The sequence below is a fragment of the Nycticebus coucang genome, chromosome 18 (genome assembly GCF_027406575.1).
Source record: "Nycticebus coucang isolate mNycCou1 chromosome 18, mNycCou1.pri, whole genome shotgun sequence".
Classification (NCBI taxonomy): Eukaryota; Metazoa; Chordata; class Mammalia; order Primates; family Lorisidae; genus Nycticebus; species Nycticebus coucang.
In genome coordinates, this window is record NC_069797.1 from 74,521,153 (window position 1) to 74,537,738 (window position 16,586).

A 16,586-nucleotide genomic window follows, 5' to 3' on the forward strand; every position below is an offset into this window, starting at 1 on the left:
AAACTCAACATTCACCCAACAAAAAGATACGTAACGCTTTTTCTAGTGCTAATTATGGACTTTATTAAATAGAGTTATTTCGTTTCACAAAGGAGAGAACGATTTGTAGTTTCGCTTACTCTCACGCCAAGCATTGGTGGTGGCCGGGTCATCGCTGTCCAACCGTGATCCGCATGCTCTGGCCCCCGGCCTCTCCGTGGACGCCCTCCCAGGGCCCCGCCCCACTCCCACAGGACCCAAGCCAGCATCTTGTCAGGTGGGAACCAAATTCAAACCAAAGCAGCAAGAGAACGTAATGGTAGTAATTACACACTGCAAAACTAAAAGTTATTTAGCTGAATGCATAGCAATTAAAAAATAAAATGGCATTTACCAAGTCAGCAGTCTAAATATTATGAGGAAGATCACACATTTGCTATCTAAAAATGGTTTATGAAACATTCAACAGTATTACACTTAAACAACTTATTTTGGTTCAGAATTCTTAAAAATCACTCCCAATTTTTCATGATCTTCCCCAAGCAACTGACTCACTTAAATTTATGTCCAAACCAAACCAAAAAACCTCTGGAATCCAGAATTTGCAACAGCCACATCTAGTAACTCTGAAAAATGGTCGGTATATATTTCTGTGTTCACTGTCACAGACTACAGAATAGGTACTGAAATTTGTGTAAGTGTGGACAGATAAAAGCAAAACCCACCATCAATATTTTAAATACGAAGTCATTGACCTCTTTGCCTAGTTGCCCTGGCAGTGGAGGCCCATTCACTGTTTTTGGCAATTGTATCTTGCCCTGTTACCCTGTATCTTGGTCTTACTCCATAAACCTCCCTTTCTTTTCCTCCATAAACTTTATTTCATGCTTGCCTTAAAAAAAATAGAAAATCATTTACATTGGCTTTTTCTAATCCTCCAATAATGTGGTAAATAGTCCATTAGCTGAAATGAACTGCCTGCATTACTTTATGAAAATGATCAAAACCTTTAAGTCGGGACAATCAACAAAACTTGGTCTCTGGTAGAATAACCAATTTCCTAGCACCACACCCCTCTCCAGCTGTAGTAGCAGCTACTGCTTAAAGACATCATATACACTTGCAGGCATATATTCCACACGTATAAAAAGATTCACAGGTGTTACAGGTCACCCACACAGAATTCACTTCTTTTTAAATAAGATGGATGGAAAGACTCAAGAAAAGAGGAGGGGCTGGGTGAGGTGGCTCACGCCTGTAATCTCAGCACTCTGGGAAGCAGAGGCTGAGGTGGGTGGACTGCTTGAGCTCCCAAGTTCAAGACTAGCCTGAGCAAGAGTGATCCCATCTCTAAAAAGTAGCCAGGTGTTGTAGTGGGCACCTGTAGTCCCAGCTAATTGGGAGACTGAGGCAAAAAGATTGCTTGAACCCAGGTGTTTAAGGTTGCTGTGAGCTATGATCCCATAGTACTCTACCCAGGGGAACAAAGTGAGGCTTGTGGGGAGAAGGGACTTTGAGCAGCAAGTGTCTAAAGAATTATTGATTCCTTGGGCGGCGCCTGTGGCTCAGTCGGTAAGGCGCCGGCCCCATATACCGAGGGTGGCGGGCTCAAACCCGGCCCCGGCTGAACTGCAACCAAAAAATAGCTGGGCGTTGTGGCGGGCGCCTGTAGTCCCAGCTACTCGGGAGGCTGAGGCAAGAGAATCGCTTAAGCCCAGGAGTTGGAGGTTGCTGTGAGCTGTGTGATGCCATGGTACTCTACCGAGGGCCATAAAGTAAGACTCTGTCTCTACAAAAAAAAAAAAAAAGAATTATTGATTCCCAGAGAACTCCAGGATTATGAATTTGTATTTCTCCAGCCAAAGCCCTGCATGAAGAAAATCCAAGTAAGCCCTAACATGTTGGCTGGGTGTGGTGGTACACGCTTATAATTCTAGCACTGAGAAGGCAAACCAGGATTGCTTGAACTCAGGAGTTTCAGACCTGCCTAAACAAGAGCGAGACCCTATCTCTACAAAAAATAAAAAAAATTAGCAGGCCATGATGGAGTCTCCCAGCTACTAGGGAAGTGGAGGCAGGACAATCATTTGAGTCCAGGAATCTGAGGTTGCACTGAGCTATAATAATGCCATTGGCTTGGTGCCTGTAGCTCAAATGGCTAAGGTGCCAGCCACATACACCAGAGCTGGCGGGTTCAAATACAGCTCGGGCCTGCCAAACAACGGCAACTACAACCAAAAAACAGCCAGGCATTGTGGAGGGCACCTGTAGTACCAACTACTTGGTAGGCTGAGGAAAGAGAATTGCTTAAGCCCAGGAGAAGGAGGTTGCTGTGAGTGCTGATGCCATGGCACTCTACCCAGGGCGACAGCTTGAGGCTTTGTCTCAAAAAAAATAAAAAAATAAAAAAAATAATACCATTGCAATCTCAAATCTCTAGCCTGGGTGACTTTGTCTCCAAAACCCCATAAACCTGAATAACCACCATTTTTAACTTTAGGAACTATAAAATGCCTGCCTTCAGGTTATGTAATCTGAAATTACAAGTATCAAGTTTTCAGAAAGCATGTGAACATAGTTAATGTTGCAAATAAGCAAATTTTTTTTTTTTTTTGAGACAAGAGTCTCAAGCTGTCCCCCTGGGCAAAGTGCCATGGTGTCATAGCTCACAGCCTCCTCCAACTCTTGGGCTCAAGTGATCCTCTTGCCTCAGTTTTTCTGTTTTTTTTTTTTTTTTAGTAGTCTCACTTTTGCTTAGGCTGAGCTCAAGCAATCTACCTGCCTTGGCCTCCCAGAGTGCTAGGATTACAGGCATGAGCCACTGTGCCCAGCCTAAGTGAACGTTCTTAAGATAAACTGAGGCTATGATGTGTTCTGTAGAGAAGAATACGAAGGGCACTTTGGGAGGGGCTTTGGGACCAACTGTGCTTAGAGATCACTAATAGAACACACCTCAATACCTCTCTATTACAGCACAGAGCTCCAAACATTTGTGGAAGAATTAAGCTTCATCCATTGCAAATAGCTAACACATTATTAAACCTCAAATTCACAACTTTGTATATGGTTCAGAGTATTTTTAAAAAACTTAACTCAGTATTACCTAACAGAAAATCTTGTTCCTTCTACTCAGTATCATCATTTGGAAAAGACTAGGTTAAAATTTATCTTTGAGCTTCTTGTGAAAACAACTCACAAAACCTTGAACGCAACACATGATAATTTGCCAGTGGCAGTTTGGCTTACCAGGGAGAACCATCTGTATTTGCTGCTTATTTTAGCAGCAAAAAAATACCACCAAAGACTCCCCAAATGATGAGCCCCTCACAGCTATTGCTGTAATTACAGCTGACTTACAGCTATCTGTTCAGGCAGGTTCCCTTCTTTTTGTTCTTAATGTTACCTAAACCTAATATATCTATATTCCAAATTTCTCCATAATTTAAACTTATTTTTAATTGGGTGGCATACTCTTTCTCAACAGTACAAATTGGTGTGGTTTCACTAGATTTTTATTCTTTGATTACAATGAATAAAGTTCAAGATAAAACATTCCAATGTTAATAAAAATAGTATTAAATGTCAGATTTAGGTTTTAAATAAAAACTCAAGGTGCTGGATTGAAGGTGGCTCTGTAGTGTTTACAATCCCAAAGCTGCTTAGATCCCAGATCTATGCAGATGGCTTAGGTGGTATCATTTACAAACATCCTCAGATCCTTCCCACAGATACATTAATCTGTGAATAAGGTATTTTAACACTAATTTTGAAATAAATTCTACATTTACAAGGTCAGTATTAAGCCATTTAAATTTACTTTGTTATTTTCCAGAGTCTGAATTACTGTACAGATTTAAATGAGATTAATACAGAGTTAACCCTCAATCTTAACAGCGGAAAGATTAAGGCTTGTGTCAACATACTGTGTTTCTGCTCTAACCTAAAAATCTCATGTTACCAGTTCTCCTGGGACAGATTTTATGTCAGGTACTGAGACAGGTTATTATGTTTCCACTGAATTATACTATATTCTCAGGATTGATTCTAGAACAACTGGTTTTGTGAGGCAAATGTCACAGATATAAACAGGTTAACAGGTCAAAAAAATTCAAATTCAAGTAACTTATGTTGTTTTACACTGATTTAAAGAAAAAATTTCATTAAGAGATAGATACATGTTTAAGCTTTAAGTATGAATGATTATATAAATTAGATTTCAACTTTAAGGACAATTTAGCAATTCAGATAAAGCTCCTAGGAATATACTGAAGACAAAGCCAGTATACAATAAGAAATGGAATCTGAGAAACTTTCATTTATCCTCTAGCCGTAGTTGCAATGATTATATTTTCGGAACCAATAATCAGAGCACATGGTTTGTGTCAAAGGGTTTTTCTGTTCTATTGCTGGGTATAAGGTGACCTGAGGACAGTTTTTAAATGCCAAATACTTTAACCTCCTATTAATGGCTTATGCCATGATGACAGAATATTTGTCCCAGAAAAAAAAATCTAGTTAATAAGGTTACTAAATTCACAACAGTATCACAGCTGAGATTTCTCCCTACACTTGTTCTAGTAAGAAGGAACTGGGATATTTTTCTTCTTTCCTTTCTTTCCTGTCTCTTTAGGGGAGGGAAAGATAGAGATGGAGGGAGATCAAACATCACTGATTGAGGTCCCAGCAGTTGCTGGAAGTCATATGTAGAGGTAACTTTGCTACCTATGCCTTCCCAAGAGGCTGGGGACAAAAGGAGTTACAGTTCGGGATCTTTCCAATGGAAGATGAATTCCTAATTACACGGGATGATGGTCCTGCAGCAGGCCTGTGCTGAAGAAGTCCTCTGTTGCAAAAATGCTATTATGAATAGCTAGGTAGACGCAATCCATCGGCAAAGGAAGGCGAGCAGGCAGAAACGAGATCTAACACAAATTAACATTACATTTTCTGGTTAGTTTCTTTCCTAGAATCCCTTTTCTTTAGTCTTGCTCTGTAGCCCCACGGAAGGAGTGGTAGCATATTTAGCAGGAAAGCTGAGACAGGTTCTACCCACTTCAAAAATAGCCAGTGATTAGCAATTAATATGTGAAAATAATTAACTACTTAGTAGTTAAACTCTGCTAATTATCAAAGTCACAGCCTACTGGGATTAGCAGCATTGCAAATGAAAGTCATACTGCATTTCTTAAACTTTTTCTGAATGCTTAACACATCTTTCTCAGTGTCAATTGCACTTAAAACATCTGTTTTGTTCATTTAATCTCTGAAATTTGTTCATTTTTTCTCTTCATTTATAAAAAGAGGAAAGGGGTCAATTTATCATTTGCTCTGGGTATTTGAATTTGATAAAGATTCTACAACAGGTTTGTGTATCAGGTATAAAGGGAGCTGCATACAGCTGTTCTGGAGCAGATTAAACTTGTCCTTATGACACTTTAGAGCTTGGACTGCAGTGGCTTCAGGTGATTGTAGTAAGATTCATGGACCTATAATGAGGGAGAGAGAAAAAAACACTGTAAATAACTTGCACATTTTTTTTCTTTAAGGGACAGGGTCCTGCTCTGTCACCCAGGCTGGAATGCAGTGGTTATAAAATCATAACCTGGTGTAACCTTGAACTCCTGGGCGAAAAGTGATCCTCCTGCCTCAGCCTCCTAAAGTGCTGGGATTATAGGCTGAGCTACCATACCTAGTGGCATAATTTCAATTGAGAAATTATCTGTACCTCTGATCCTGACTCAAAGAAATTAGTATTATTATTTTTTTAATTATTATTTGTTTTTTTGTAGAATCAGAGTCTCACTTTATCACCCTCAGTAGAGTGCCGTGGTGTCACACAGCTCACAGCAACCTCAAATTCCTGGGCTTAGGTGATTCTCTTGCCTCAGCCTCCCGAGTAGCAGGGACTATAGGCGCCTGCCACAATGTCCAGCTATTTTTTTGTTGCAGATAGGCCAGAGCTGGGTTTGAACCCACAACCCTTGGTATATGGGGCCGGCACCCTACCCACTGAGCCACAGGCACTGCTCAGAAATTATTTAAAAAGAAAAGAAAAAAGAAGCTGGGTGTGGTGGCTCACCTAGCCTGTAATTCCAGCAATGTGGGAGGTTGAGGAGAGAGAATTGCTTGAGCTTAGGAGTTTAAGACTTGCCTGAGCGAAGAGTGACCCAACTCATAAAAAAATGAAAACTCAGCTGGGCGCCTTGTAATCCCAGTGGCTTCCGAAGGCTGAGACAGCAGAGGCCCACAGCCTGAGTCTGAGTTTGGAATGAGCTATGACACCATTGCACTCTACTCAGGGCATAGGGTGGGCCCCGGCCCCATATACCGAGGGTGGCGGGTTCAAACCCAGCCCCGGCCAAACCGCAACAACAAAAAAAAATAGCCGGGCGTTGTGGCAGGCACCTGTAGTCCCAGCTACTCGGGAGGCTGAGGCAGGAGAATTGCCTAAGCCCAGGAGTTGGAGGTTGCTGTGAGCTGTGTGACGCCATGGCACTCTACCAAGTGAAACTCTGTCTCTACAAAAAAAAAAAAAAAAAAAAGTCCTTATCTTTTAGGTTGATATATTTATGGTTACAAGTATCTGATTTCTTAGATTTATTTCAAAAAACTCCTCAGGAGGTGGGGGATGGAGCTGAAACACAACTGGTCCTAGGAGGATAGTTGTTGAAGCTGGACAAAGGGTACATAGAAGTACATTATGTTATTCTATTTTGTACATGTTTGAAAATGTTTAATTAGCTATCAGATTTTCAAGGTAATTAAAAACACGTCTACTCTAGAAATGACCAGATGCCTATTGATCAAATGAAGTGACTGTCAGAAGTGGACACAGTGCTATGAAAGATTTCACAGGTGAGTCCCTTTCCAGGGGCCTTTCTTTTTTCTTTTTAGAGACAGAATGTCATTTTATTGCCCTCAGTAGAGTGCTGTGGCGTCACAGCTCACAGCAACCTCCAGCTCCCCTTAGGCCCAGACAATTCTCTTGCCTCAGCCTCCCAAGTAGCTGGGACTTGCCACAACACCTGGCTATTTTTCCAGAGGCCTTTTTGCCTCAGTATTCACAGGAAGAATTTTATTTATTTATTTTTTTTGAGACCAGAGTGTTACTATGTCACCCTCGGTAGAGTGCCGAGTGTCACGGCTCACAGCAACCTCAAACTTTTGGGCTTAAGCGATTCTCTTGCCTCAGACTCCCAAGTAACTGGAACTACAGGCACCTGCCACAACACCTGGCTATTTTTTTGTTGCAGTTGTTATTGTTGGTTAGCTGGCCCAGGCCAGGTTCGAATCTGCCAGTCTTGGTGCATGTGGCTGGCACTGTAACCACTGTGCTGCAGGCGCCAAGCCCGAATTTTTTTTTTTTTGAGACAGAGATTCACTCTGTTGTCCTCGGTAGAGTGTCCTGGGGTCACTAACTCACAGCAACCTCAAACTCTTGGGCTTAAGCGATTCTCCTGCCTCAGCCTCCTGAGTTACTGGGACTTTAGGCACCCACCACAATGCCTGGCTATTTTTAGTGACAGAGTCTTACTCTTGCTCAGGCTGGTCTTGAACCTGTGAGCTCAGGCATCCACCTGCCTTGGCCTCCCAGAGTGCTAGGATTACAGGTGTGAGCCATTGTGCCTGGCCCAACATAAAGAATTTTGAAAGGTAAAAAGACAGCTGTTTTTTTTACCTCTGCTTTGTTCAGTGGAGATTTCTTCGCCCACTCAAACAAGTTCTCATACACGTTCCCATCATAGCGGCCGAGCACAGAGCCAAGCATCACATCCTGAAAATCAAATGCATCAACCAAAGCAACAGCATTGGGGCGAATCAGAGTGAGTAACTCCTTTATACGCTGGTTTACTTGGGTGATTTGAGACTCTGTCATGATGTTCCCCTAAAAGAAACCAAAGTAATAAAACATGTATGTATATAGTCACATAGGTATTTATATACAAATGCAACTATAAAGTAGACAATTATTATTTTTTTTTAGAGACAGTCTCACTTAATCGCCCTCGGTAGAATGCCGTGGCATCACAGCTCACAGCAACCTCCAACTCCTGGGCTTAGGTGATTCTCTTGCCTCAGCCTCCTGAGTAGCTGGGACTACAGGCGTCTGCCACAACGCCTATTTTTTTGTTGCAGCTTGGCCAGGGCCGGGTTTGAACCTGCCACCCTTGGTATATGGAGCCGGTGCCGTACTCACTGAGCCACAGGCACTGCCCGACAATTCTTTTTCTTTTTTTTGCAGTTTTTTTGGGGGGTTGGGGCTGGGTTTGAACCCGCCATGTCCATTATATGGGGCCGGTGCCCTACTCCTTTGAGCCACAGGTACCGCCCACAACAATTATATTTCTTTAAAAAAAATAAAGAATTTTACTTAGAAAATACTGACCTGAAGAAAATCCCCTGCCTTCTGACTGATTCCATACAAAGAATACAAGAGACATAAATTCCTTAAGACAGCTTGAATGGATTTATCTTGAATTTTGAGGAGTTTTTCTGAAAAGAGCTTAACCACCACATAGTGGCAATGTGCCTAGATAAAAATAAAACACCGGAGTTTGAGAACCTTGGGGAAAGAGTCAATACATAGCCACTAAGGTTTTTGCACTAAGAAAATGGAGGATGCTGAAGGGGGGAGATTGGGGAGAAAGACTGAAAACTACCACTCACCTCACTCGCTAGAACGAGGTCAACAGAAGTTAGGTTCCATGCTATCTCTTTGCTCTTTCTGTGAAGCACTTCTGTTTGAAGATTTTTTGCAGCAATTTCTACTAATCTGTTTAAAAACAGAAAAGCAGATGTCTGAGGAGATGATCAATAGTATTCTTTTTTTTTTTTTTTTTGAGACAGAGCCTCAAGCTGTTGCCCTGGGTAGAGTGCTGTGGCATCACAGCTCACAGCAACCTCCCACTCCTGGGCTTAAGCGATTCTCTTGCCTAGAGATGCCCACCACAATCCACAATGCCTGGCTATTTTTTGGTTGTAGTTGTCACTGTTGTTTGGCAGGCCTCGGCTGGATTCGAACCTGCCAGCTCTGGTGTATTCGGCTGGCTCCTTAGCCGCTTGAGGTATAGGCGCCAAGCCAGAGCAACAGTATTCTTGTCTTCTAATCCATCTGGCTCCATCCCCATGGCTACATGTTCTAAGGTGAGCTCACCTGGCTGCACGAAGTTTATATGCTTCAGTCAGGCTGTCAGGGCTGTTAATATCCACCACAGCTGGCCAGACTGCTACCTGTTGTGGCTGGATGCGCTGACTGGGCAAGTCATTCAAGTAGGACACCATGCCACACACCAACTTTCCTGATTGTACCTGGTCATAACTTTTCATCAGGAACCTAAAAATCAGCAGTGCACATGCTTTTTAGTAACTCTACTTGTAAAATGAGTTAAAGCTATGTAACAGGGGTTTCATACTTGCTAGTTTAAGTATAAAATAGGATGGAAGGCAAAATTGTATTTTTCAGGAAGAAAAAAATGTATATATTTATATATGTACATATACATATGGAAAGGCAAAGTGTGGGTATATGTACATATACCCATGAAAAGGGACTGGAACATTTTATGAATAGGTAGGAAAAATCATGGATTTGACTCTCACCTAGCTGTCTGCAGCATCATGACAGTGTTTTCGCCCTCAAATGTGCAGGTTGGGGTAAAATTTACATAAATATTTGGAAGACCACTGCAATGAGAATAGCCATGCCCACCGCAAGCCATCCGACACGCCTCTATAGCAGCATTTGTGGTCCAAGAGGTGAAAGCCTTAAGCCCGGCTGTGAGTGCGTGAAGCTGCGGAGAAAGCACAGGTCCATGAGAATGTCTGTGGAAAGCATCCTGCGATGCAGCGCTCGTCGCTGTCAAAACCAGTGGCCACACACATAAACTGAGGCAGCACAGTTGTCTGACTGCCTACAGAATTAATAACATTCCCAGACACCCTTTTGAACTGTTCTTCTTGGCAAAAAAGCTACCATTTACGTTCATTTGATTAACAAAGGCACAATTTTTCTGGTAATACTTAAGATATTTGAAAATAAAACTCGCACATTTTTGTATCTGATCCGCTCTTCATCAGAAAATGTTCTCAGAATATATAACTGTTTTCAGGTAATACCAACATTTAGTTTTCTTTGGACATCATCCAGTGGGCAAAGATGAAACGGAAGGGTGCTCATGAGTGAGTGACAGAGATCCAACACTTACCTCCGGCAGTTCACTGAGATCCCCTTGGCCGATGCCTTCATTAATCCGATGATAGGTCTCCTTCATGTATGCTCCCACAAACTGGAAAGCATAGGCAGTGGCCAGCAGTGGAAAGAGTTTATACTGCTGGGTTTGAAAATCCAAAATCTGTGGTTCTGGTTCACTAAATTATACGGAAAAAGGGAAAGAGGAAAAAAAAGCAAATGCTTACACAGAACTTGCTGTGTGTCAGATTCTAGTCTAAAAGTATTTTGATATATTAACTTATTTAATCCTCATAAAGACTCTGTACGCCAGTTACTATTATCTTTAGTTTGTAAGTGGGGAAATTGAGAGGTTAAGACTCTACCTGAGGTTGGGCAGCTAATGAGTGGCAGATCCTTTATTTAAATCTAGGCTATCTGCTGGGTGTGGTGGCTCACACCTGTAATCCTAGCATTCTGGGAGGTTGAGGCAGAAAGATGGCTTGAGACCAGGAGTTCAAGACCATCCTGAGTAAGTGCAAGACCCCATCCCTAAAAAATGGCTGGGTGTTGTGGTGGGCACCTGTAGTCCCAGCTACTTGAGAGGCTGAAGCAAGAGGATCACTTGAGCCCAAGAGTTTGAGATGGCTGTGAGCAATGATGTCACAGCACTCTATTGAGGGTGACAAAGAGAGCCTGTCTCAAATAAATAAATAAATAAAATAGGGTGGCGCCTGTGGCTCAGTGAGTAGGGCACCAGCCCCATATACCGAGGGTGGCAGGTTCAAACCTGGCCCCAGCCAAACTGCAACAAAAAAATAGCCAGGCGTTGTGATGGGCGCTTGTAGCCCCAGCTACTCGGGAGGCTGAGGCAAGAGAATCGTTTAAGCCCAAGAGCTGGCTATTGCTGTGAGCCGTGACACCACAGCACTCTACTAATGGTGACAAAGTGAGACTCTGTCTCTAAAAAAAAAATAAAAACTAGGGCAGCGCCTATGGTTCAGCCAGTAGGGCGCCGGTCCCATATGCCGAGGGCGGTGGGTTTGGACCTGGCCCCAGTCAAACTGCAGAAACAAATAGCTGGGCATTATGGCGGGTGCCTGTAGTCCCACCTACTTGGGAGGCCGAGGCAAGAGAATCGCCTAAGCCCAGGAGTTGGAGGTTGCTGTGAGCTGTGTGACGCCACGGCACTCCACCGAGGGCAACAAAACGACACTCTGTCTCTACCCAAAAAAAAGTAAATAAATAAAAATAATAATAAATAAATAAAATCTATTTTTTTTAGATTGGCTAAAAAAAAGACTATGCTGGCTCCTGAAGACTATGCTTTAAACCACCTTGCTGTAACTGCCTTAGGTGGACAGGATTTTCTGGCTGTGATATTTTTATCTGCCCTAGTCTTTTCAGTTTGACTAAGAAAACTATATGTCATAGCAATATACAAAAACAAGGTTGTTACCCTCACAAGAGGGCTGAGCACTGTAGCTCATGCCTGTAATCCTAACTCTGGGAGGCTAAGGTGGTGGCTCCCCTGAGCCTGGGAGTTGGAGACCAGCCAGAGCAAGAGTGAGAGTGAGCAAGAGTGGCAGAGTGAGACTGAGACTCTGCCTCAAAAAAAAAAAAAAAAAAAGTAAAGAAAAATAGTAATATTACTTGACTTCTGTAAAAGAAATGTTCAAAACACTAAAGGTAGTTCAAAAAAAAATTTTTTTTTTTTTTTCTTGGCCGAGGCTGGGTTTGAACCTGCCACCTCTGGCATATGGGACCGGCGCCCTACTCCTTGAGCCACAGGCGCCGCCGAAAAATTTTTATTACTATTAACATTAACAGCTATAAATTCTACATGGTCAAAGTAGCAATAAATTTTTATTTTTGCAGTTTTGGCCAGGGCCAGACTTGAACCCGCCACCCCTGTATATGGGGCCGGCGCCCTACTCCTTGAGCCACGGGCATCGCCTGAAAGTAGCAATCAATTTGATTTCATTTTCTGTTCATGGCCAGTTTATTCCTACAACTACCTTTCACTTGGGTGTGAGTCTCTGATAACTCTCTCTCTTTTTTTTTTGCAGTTTTTGGCCGGGGCCAGGTTTGAACCCACCACCTCCACCTCCAGTATATGGCGCTGGTGCCCTATTCCTTGAGCCATAGGCACAACCTCCCCCCGCCCATTTTTTTTTTATAAGACAGTCTTCCTTTGTCACCCAGGCTAGAGTGCCATGGCCTCGGGCCTAACTCATAGCAACTTTAAACTTCTGGCCTCAGCCTAATAGAGTCCTAGGATTACAGTATCAGATGCTCAGGCTCTGATACTTTACTCTAAAGGAATAAATAGGCCGGGAGAGGAGGCTCACACCTGTAAATCCTAGAACTTTGGGAGGCCAAAGTGGGTGGGTTGCTTGAGCTCATGAGTTCAAGACCAGCCTGAGCAAAAGCAAGACCCCATTCCTACTAAAAATAGGAAAACGGAGGAAATGGGTGGTGCCTGTGGCTCAGTGAGTAGGGCGCCAGCCCCATATACCAAGGGTGGCAGGTTTGAACCTGGACCTGGCCAAACTGCAACAACAAAAATAGCCAGGTGTCTGTAGTCCCAGCTACTCAGGAGGAGAGAATCGCCTAAGCCCAAGAGCTGGAGGTTGCTGTGAGCTGTGATGCCATGCACTCTACCCAAGGGGGACAGCTTGAGACTGTCTAAAAAAAAAAATGCCGGGCGTGGTGGCTCATGCCTGTAATCCCAGCACTGTGGGAGGCTGAGGAGGGAGAATTGCTCGAGCTCAGGAGTTCGAGACTCGTCTGAGCAAGAGTGAGACCCTGACTCCTAAAAAAATGAAAAAACCAAGCGGCTTCCGGAGGCTGAGGCAGCGGGGTGCCCGCAGCCCGAGTCTGAGGTTGCGGTGAGCTACCACGCCCACTGCACTCTGCTCAGGGGCATAGGGTGGGACCCTGTCTCAACAACAACAAAAAAAAATGTAAGGGCATACCTTTGCTAATTCTTACATTTAACAAGTATTTAACTCTGTGCATTGGGTCTTCTCTAACAGTGTGGCCAAAATATAGTTTATTCAGCCACCTAGTGCGCTGGGCCTTTTCAGTGTTGTCTTCTTCTTGTGGGTTTTTTTTTTTGAGACAGTCTCAAAAAAAGTAGACCAAGAGTCTACTCTTGGTAGAGTGCCTTGCTATCACAGCTCACAGCAACCTTAGACTCTTGGGCTCAAGCAAACGTCTTGCCTTAGCCTCCCATGTAGCTAGAACTACAGATGCCCAGCAAAAGCCCAACTAGTTTTTTCTATTTATAGTAGAGACAGGATCGTGCTCTCTGGCCTCGAACTCCTGAGCTCAGGTAATACATTTCCCTTGGCCTTCCAGAGTGCTAGGGTTATTAATTTTTTGTTGTTTTTCAGAGTCTCAAGCTTTCACCCTGGGTAGAATGCTATGGGATCGTAGCTCACAGCAACCTCCAACTCTTGGGCTCAAGGGATTCTCTTGCCTCAGTTTTTCTTTTTTTTTTTTTTTTTGGTTATTGGCCGGGGCTGGGTTTGAACCTGCCACCTCTGGCATATGGGACCAGCGCCCTACTCCTTGAGCCACAGGCGCTGCCCCTCAGTTTTTCTATTTTTACTAGTGACGCGGTCTCACTTTTGCTCAGGCTGGTCTCAAACTCATGAGCTCGAGCAATCCACCCGCCTCAGCCTCCCAGGGTGCTAGGATTATAGGTGTGAGCCATCAACCCTGGCTGTGCATGGCCATTATTATTTATCTATTTCTTTTTTTTGAGACAGAGACTCACTTTGTCACCCTCGGTAGAATGCCATGGCGTTATAGCTCACAGCAACACCAAACTCTTGGGCTCAAGTGATTCTCTTGCCTCAGCCTCCCAAGTAGGTGGGACTATAGGCGCCTGCCACAATGCTTGGCTATTTTTGGAAATGGGGTTTTGCTCTTGCTCAGGCTGGTCTTGAATTTGTGAGCTCAGGCAATCCACCTGCCTCAGCCTCCCAAGTGCTGGGATTACAGGGGTGAGCCACCGCACCCAGCTATTATTTTTCTTTTTTTTTTTGTAGAGACAGTCTTACTTTACAGCCCTCGGTAGAGTTCCATGACGTCACAGGACTCCAGCAACCTCCAGCTCTTGGGCTTGCGTAATTCTCCTGCCTCAGTCTCCCAAACAGCTGGGACTACAGGCGCCTGCAACAACGCCCGGCTATTTTTTGTTGCAGTTCGGCCGGGGCTGGGTTTGAACCCGCCACCCTCGGTATATGGGCCCGTGCCCTACTCACTGAGCCACAGGCGTATAGGTTAATAAAGTACCTGGGTGCAGTGGTTAAAGCTTATAATTCCAGCACTTTGGGAAGCTGAGGAAGAAGGATCCCTTAAGATCAGAAGTTTGAGACCAGTCTCAGCAAAATAGCAAAACCCCAACTCCACACACATAAAGTTAGCTGGGCATGGTGGTGAGTACCTATAGTCCTAGCTAGTTGGGAGGTAGAGATGCGAGAATCACTTAAGCCCAGGAGTTGGACGTTACAGTAAGCTACAACTGCATCACTGCATTCTAGCCCAGGCAAGACAGTGAGATGCTTTCTCCAACCAAAAAAAAAAAGGTGGTGCCTGTGGCTTAGCAAGTAGGGCACCAGTCCCATATACCAAGGATGGCAGGTTTGAACCCAGCCCCGGCCAAACTGCAACAAAAAAATAGTTGGGCATCATGGCAGGTGCCTGTAGTTCCAGCTACTCAGAGGCTGAGGCAAGACAATCGCCTAAGCCCAAGAGCTGGAGGTTGCTCTGAGCTGTGATGCCATGGCACTCTACCAAGGACGACAAAATGAGACTCTGTTTCTAGGAAAAGAAAAAAAAAAAAAGGCTGGGTGGCACCTGTGGCTCAAAGGAGTAGGGCACCAGCCCCATATGCCAGAGGTGGTGGGTTCAAACCCAGCCCTGGCTAAAAAAAAAAAAAAGGCTGTTTGTACTGTCACATTAACCTGGAAAGAAAAAAAAAAAGCCCTGGATATTAAATAGTAGGCCTAGGACACTGCCACCCTAGTTAACTCCATTATGTGAATGGGGTGAAAACCAGCTCTTCAGTACTGACCCCACCCTTACCCTGGCTTGATTTCAGACTGGTGCCTCACGGCGCTGTATCGGATGGCAATGGTGCACGCCTTACACAGACATCGAGCGGCTTCTCCTACAAGTAAGGACCTGACAAACACCATGGTCCCATAAGTCAGCTTGTTACTCAGGGGTTTCACATATGTGCCATCAGGCTTCACCTGGAAGGAGAACATGGGATTGATGCTTCCTTCTGTTAAGCCCAAGTGGCATTTTAGTGGTTCCCAAAGTCTAGTCCCTGAAATAGCAGCATCAGCATCACCTAGCAACTTTTCTGAAATACTAAATCTTAGTCCCCATCCTGGCCTACAGAATCAGAAACTCCAGTGGTAGGACCTAGCTCTCTCTGGGTTTTCAGAGGCCTTCCACATGACTCTAACATATGTTAAAGGTTTAGAACTACTGGTTTAGCAAACCAGGACATGTTCTTCACCCCACCAACTGCTTCTGGTTTCACTGTCATAATAAAAGCATCCTAAGTAAAAATATGTTGTTACTTTCTAAAAGAACAGACCCTGCTAAGCCCACTGTTAACAGACACTGGAACCCCCATTTGATACTTCTGCTCCTGTTTTCCTGTTTTCTATCTAATATACCTGGGCATACTTCATCAGCATGTTTTCTCTGGGAATACGATAGTTGTCCATCTTGAGGTACCCATTATCCATCTCATCGTACCCAAACTTGGGGCCGATGTCTCCAACAGTAATACCTATCACAGATGAAAGGAAATGTCACGAGATGTTGATGCTGTGGAATGCTTGGCCTTCCTTCCTCCTCTTCAGTTGTGCATTCTACTTTTTGCAGAATAAAATGCTCAGTTTAATTTTCACCTCAGCATCAAATGAATGATTCTTACCTGGCAAAGGCTTATGGGTCCCAATTTCACGAATAGGCACAATGAAGGCATGTAATCCATAGCACTTTCCCTTCGTGATGAGTTGGGCAAGAACTATTGCATGATTTGAAGTCTTTCCAACTATAAGAGAATGGGAGAGAGAAATGAGCAAACATTCTTACATTTTTGAAGGTATAAACAGAAGAGGAGGGAAAACATATGTTCAATGTAACATTAGGCTATCACAACAGAGTATGTCCAGAAAGCCTTTGGGCTCACAGTATCATACTAACTTTCAGAAAGAAATTCAGGGTGCCTGTAGCTAAATGGTTAAGAGTGCCAGCCTGTGCATGGGGATTGGTGGGTTCGAACCAGGCCTGGGTCTGTTAAAAAGAAAAACAACAACAACAACAAAAAAAAAACAAAAAAACCCACACACATAGGCCAGGCATGGTGGCTCATGCCTACAATCCCAGCATTGGGAGGCTGAGGCAG

The 16,586-nt window shown here is 43.8% G+C and overlaps 1 protein-coding gene across 2 annotated transcripts in view; it reads right to left on the bottom strand.

Annotated features, from left to right (window-relative positions):
* Positions 1–3,473: 3,473 nt before the first annotated feature.
* ACOX1 (acyl-CoA oxidase 1) overlaps positions 3,474–16,586 on the bottom strand; it is a 43,205-nt gene continuing 30,092 nt past the window's right edge. For both annotated transcript variants that reach the window (XM_053569549.1, XM_053569550.1), the window contains exons 5-14: positions 16,113–16,232; positions 15,850–15,965; positions 15,245–15,414; positions 10,185–10,347; positions 9,580–9,770; positions 9,134–9,313; positions 8,647–8,752; positions 8,366–8,509; positions 7,658–7,864; positions 3,474–5,465 (exon numbers count right to left, since the gene is read on the bottom strand). In XM_053569549.1, the coding sequence (XP_053425524.1) occupies positions 5,415–5,465; positions 7,658–7,864; positions 8,366–8,509; positions 8,647–8,752; positions 9,134–9,313; positions 9,580–9,770; positions 10,185–10,347; positions 15,245–15,414; positions 15,850–15,965; positions 16,113–16,232 (1,448 nt within the window). In that variant the 3' untranslated portion in view covers positions 3,474–5,414. The remainder of the gene's footprint in view (positions 5,466–7,657; positions 7,865–8,365; positions 8,510–8,646; positions 8,753–9,133; positions 9,314–9,579; positions 9,771–10,184; positions 10,348–15,244; positions 15,415–15,849; positions 15,966–16,112; positions 16,233–16,586) is intronic.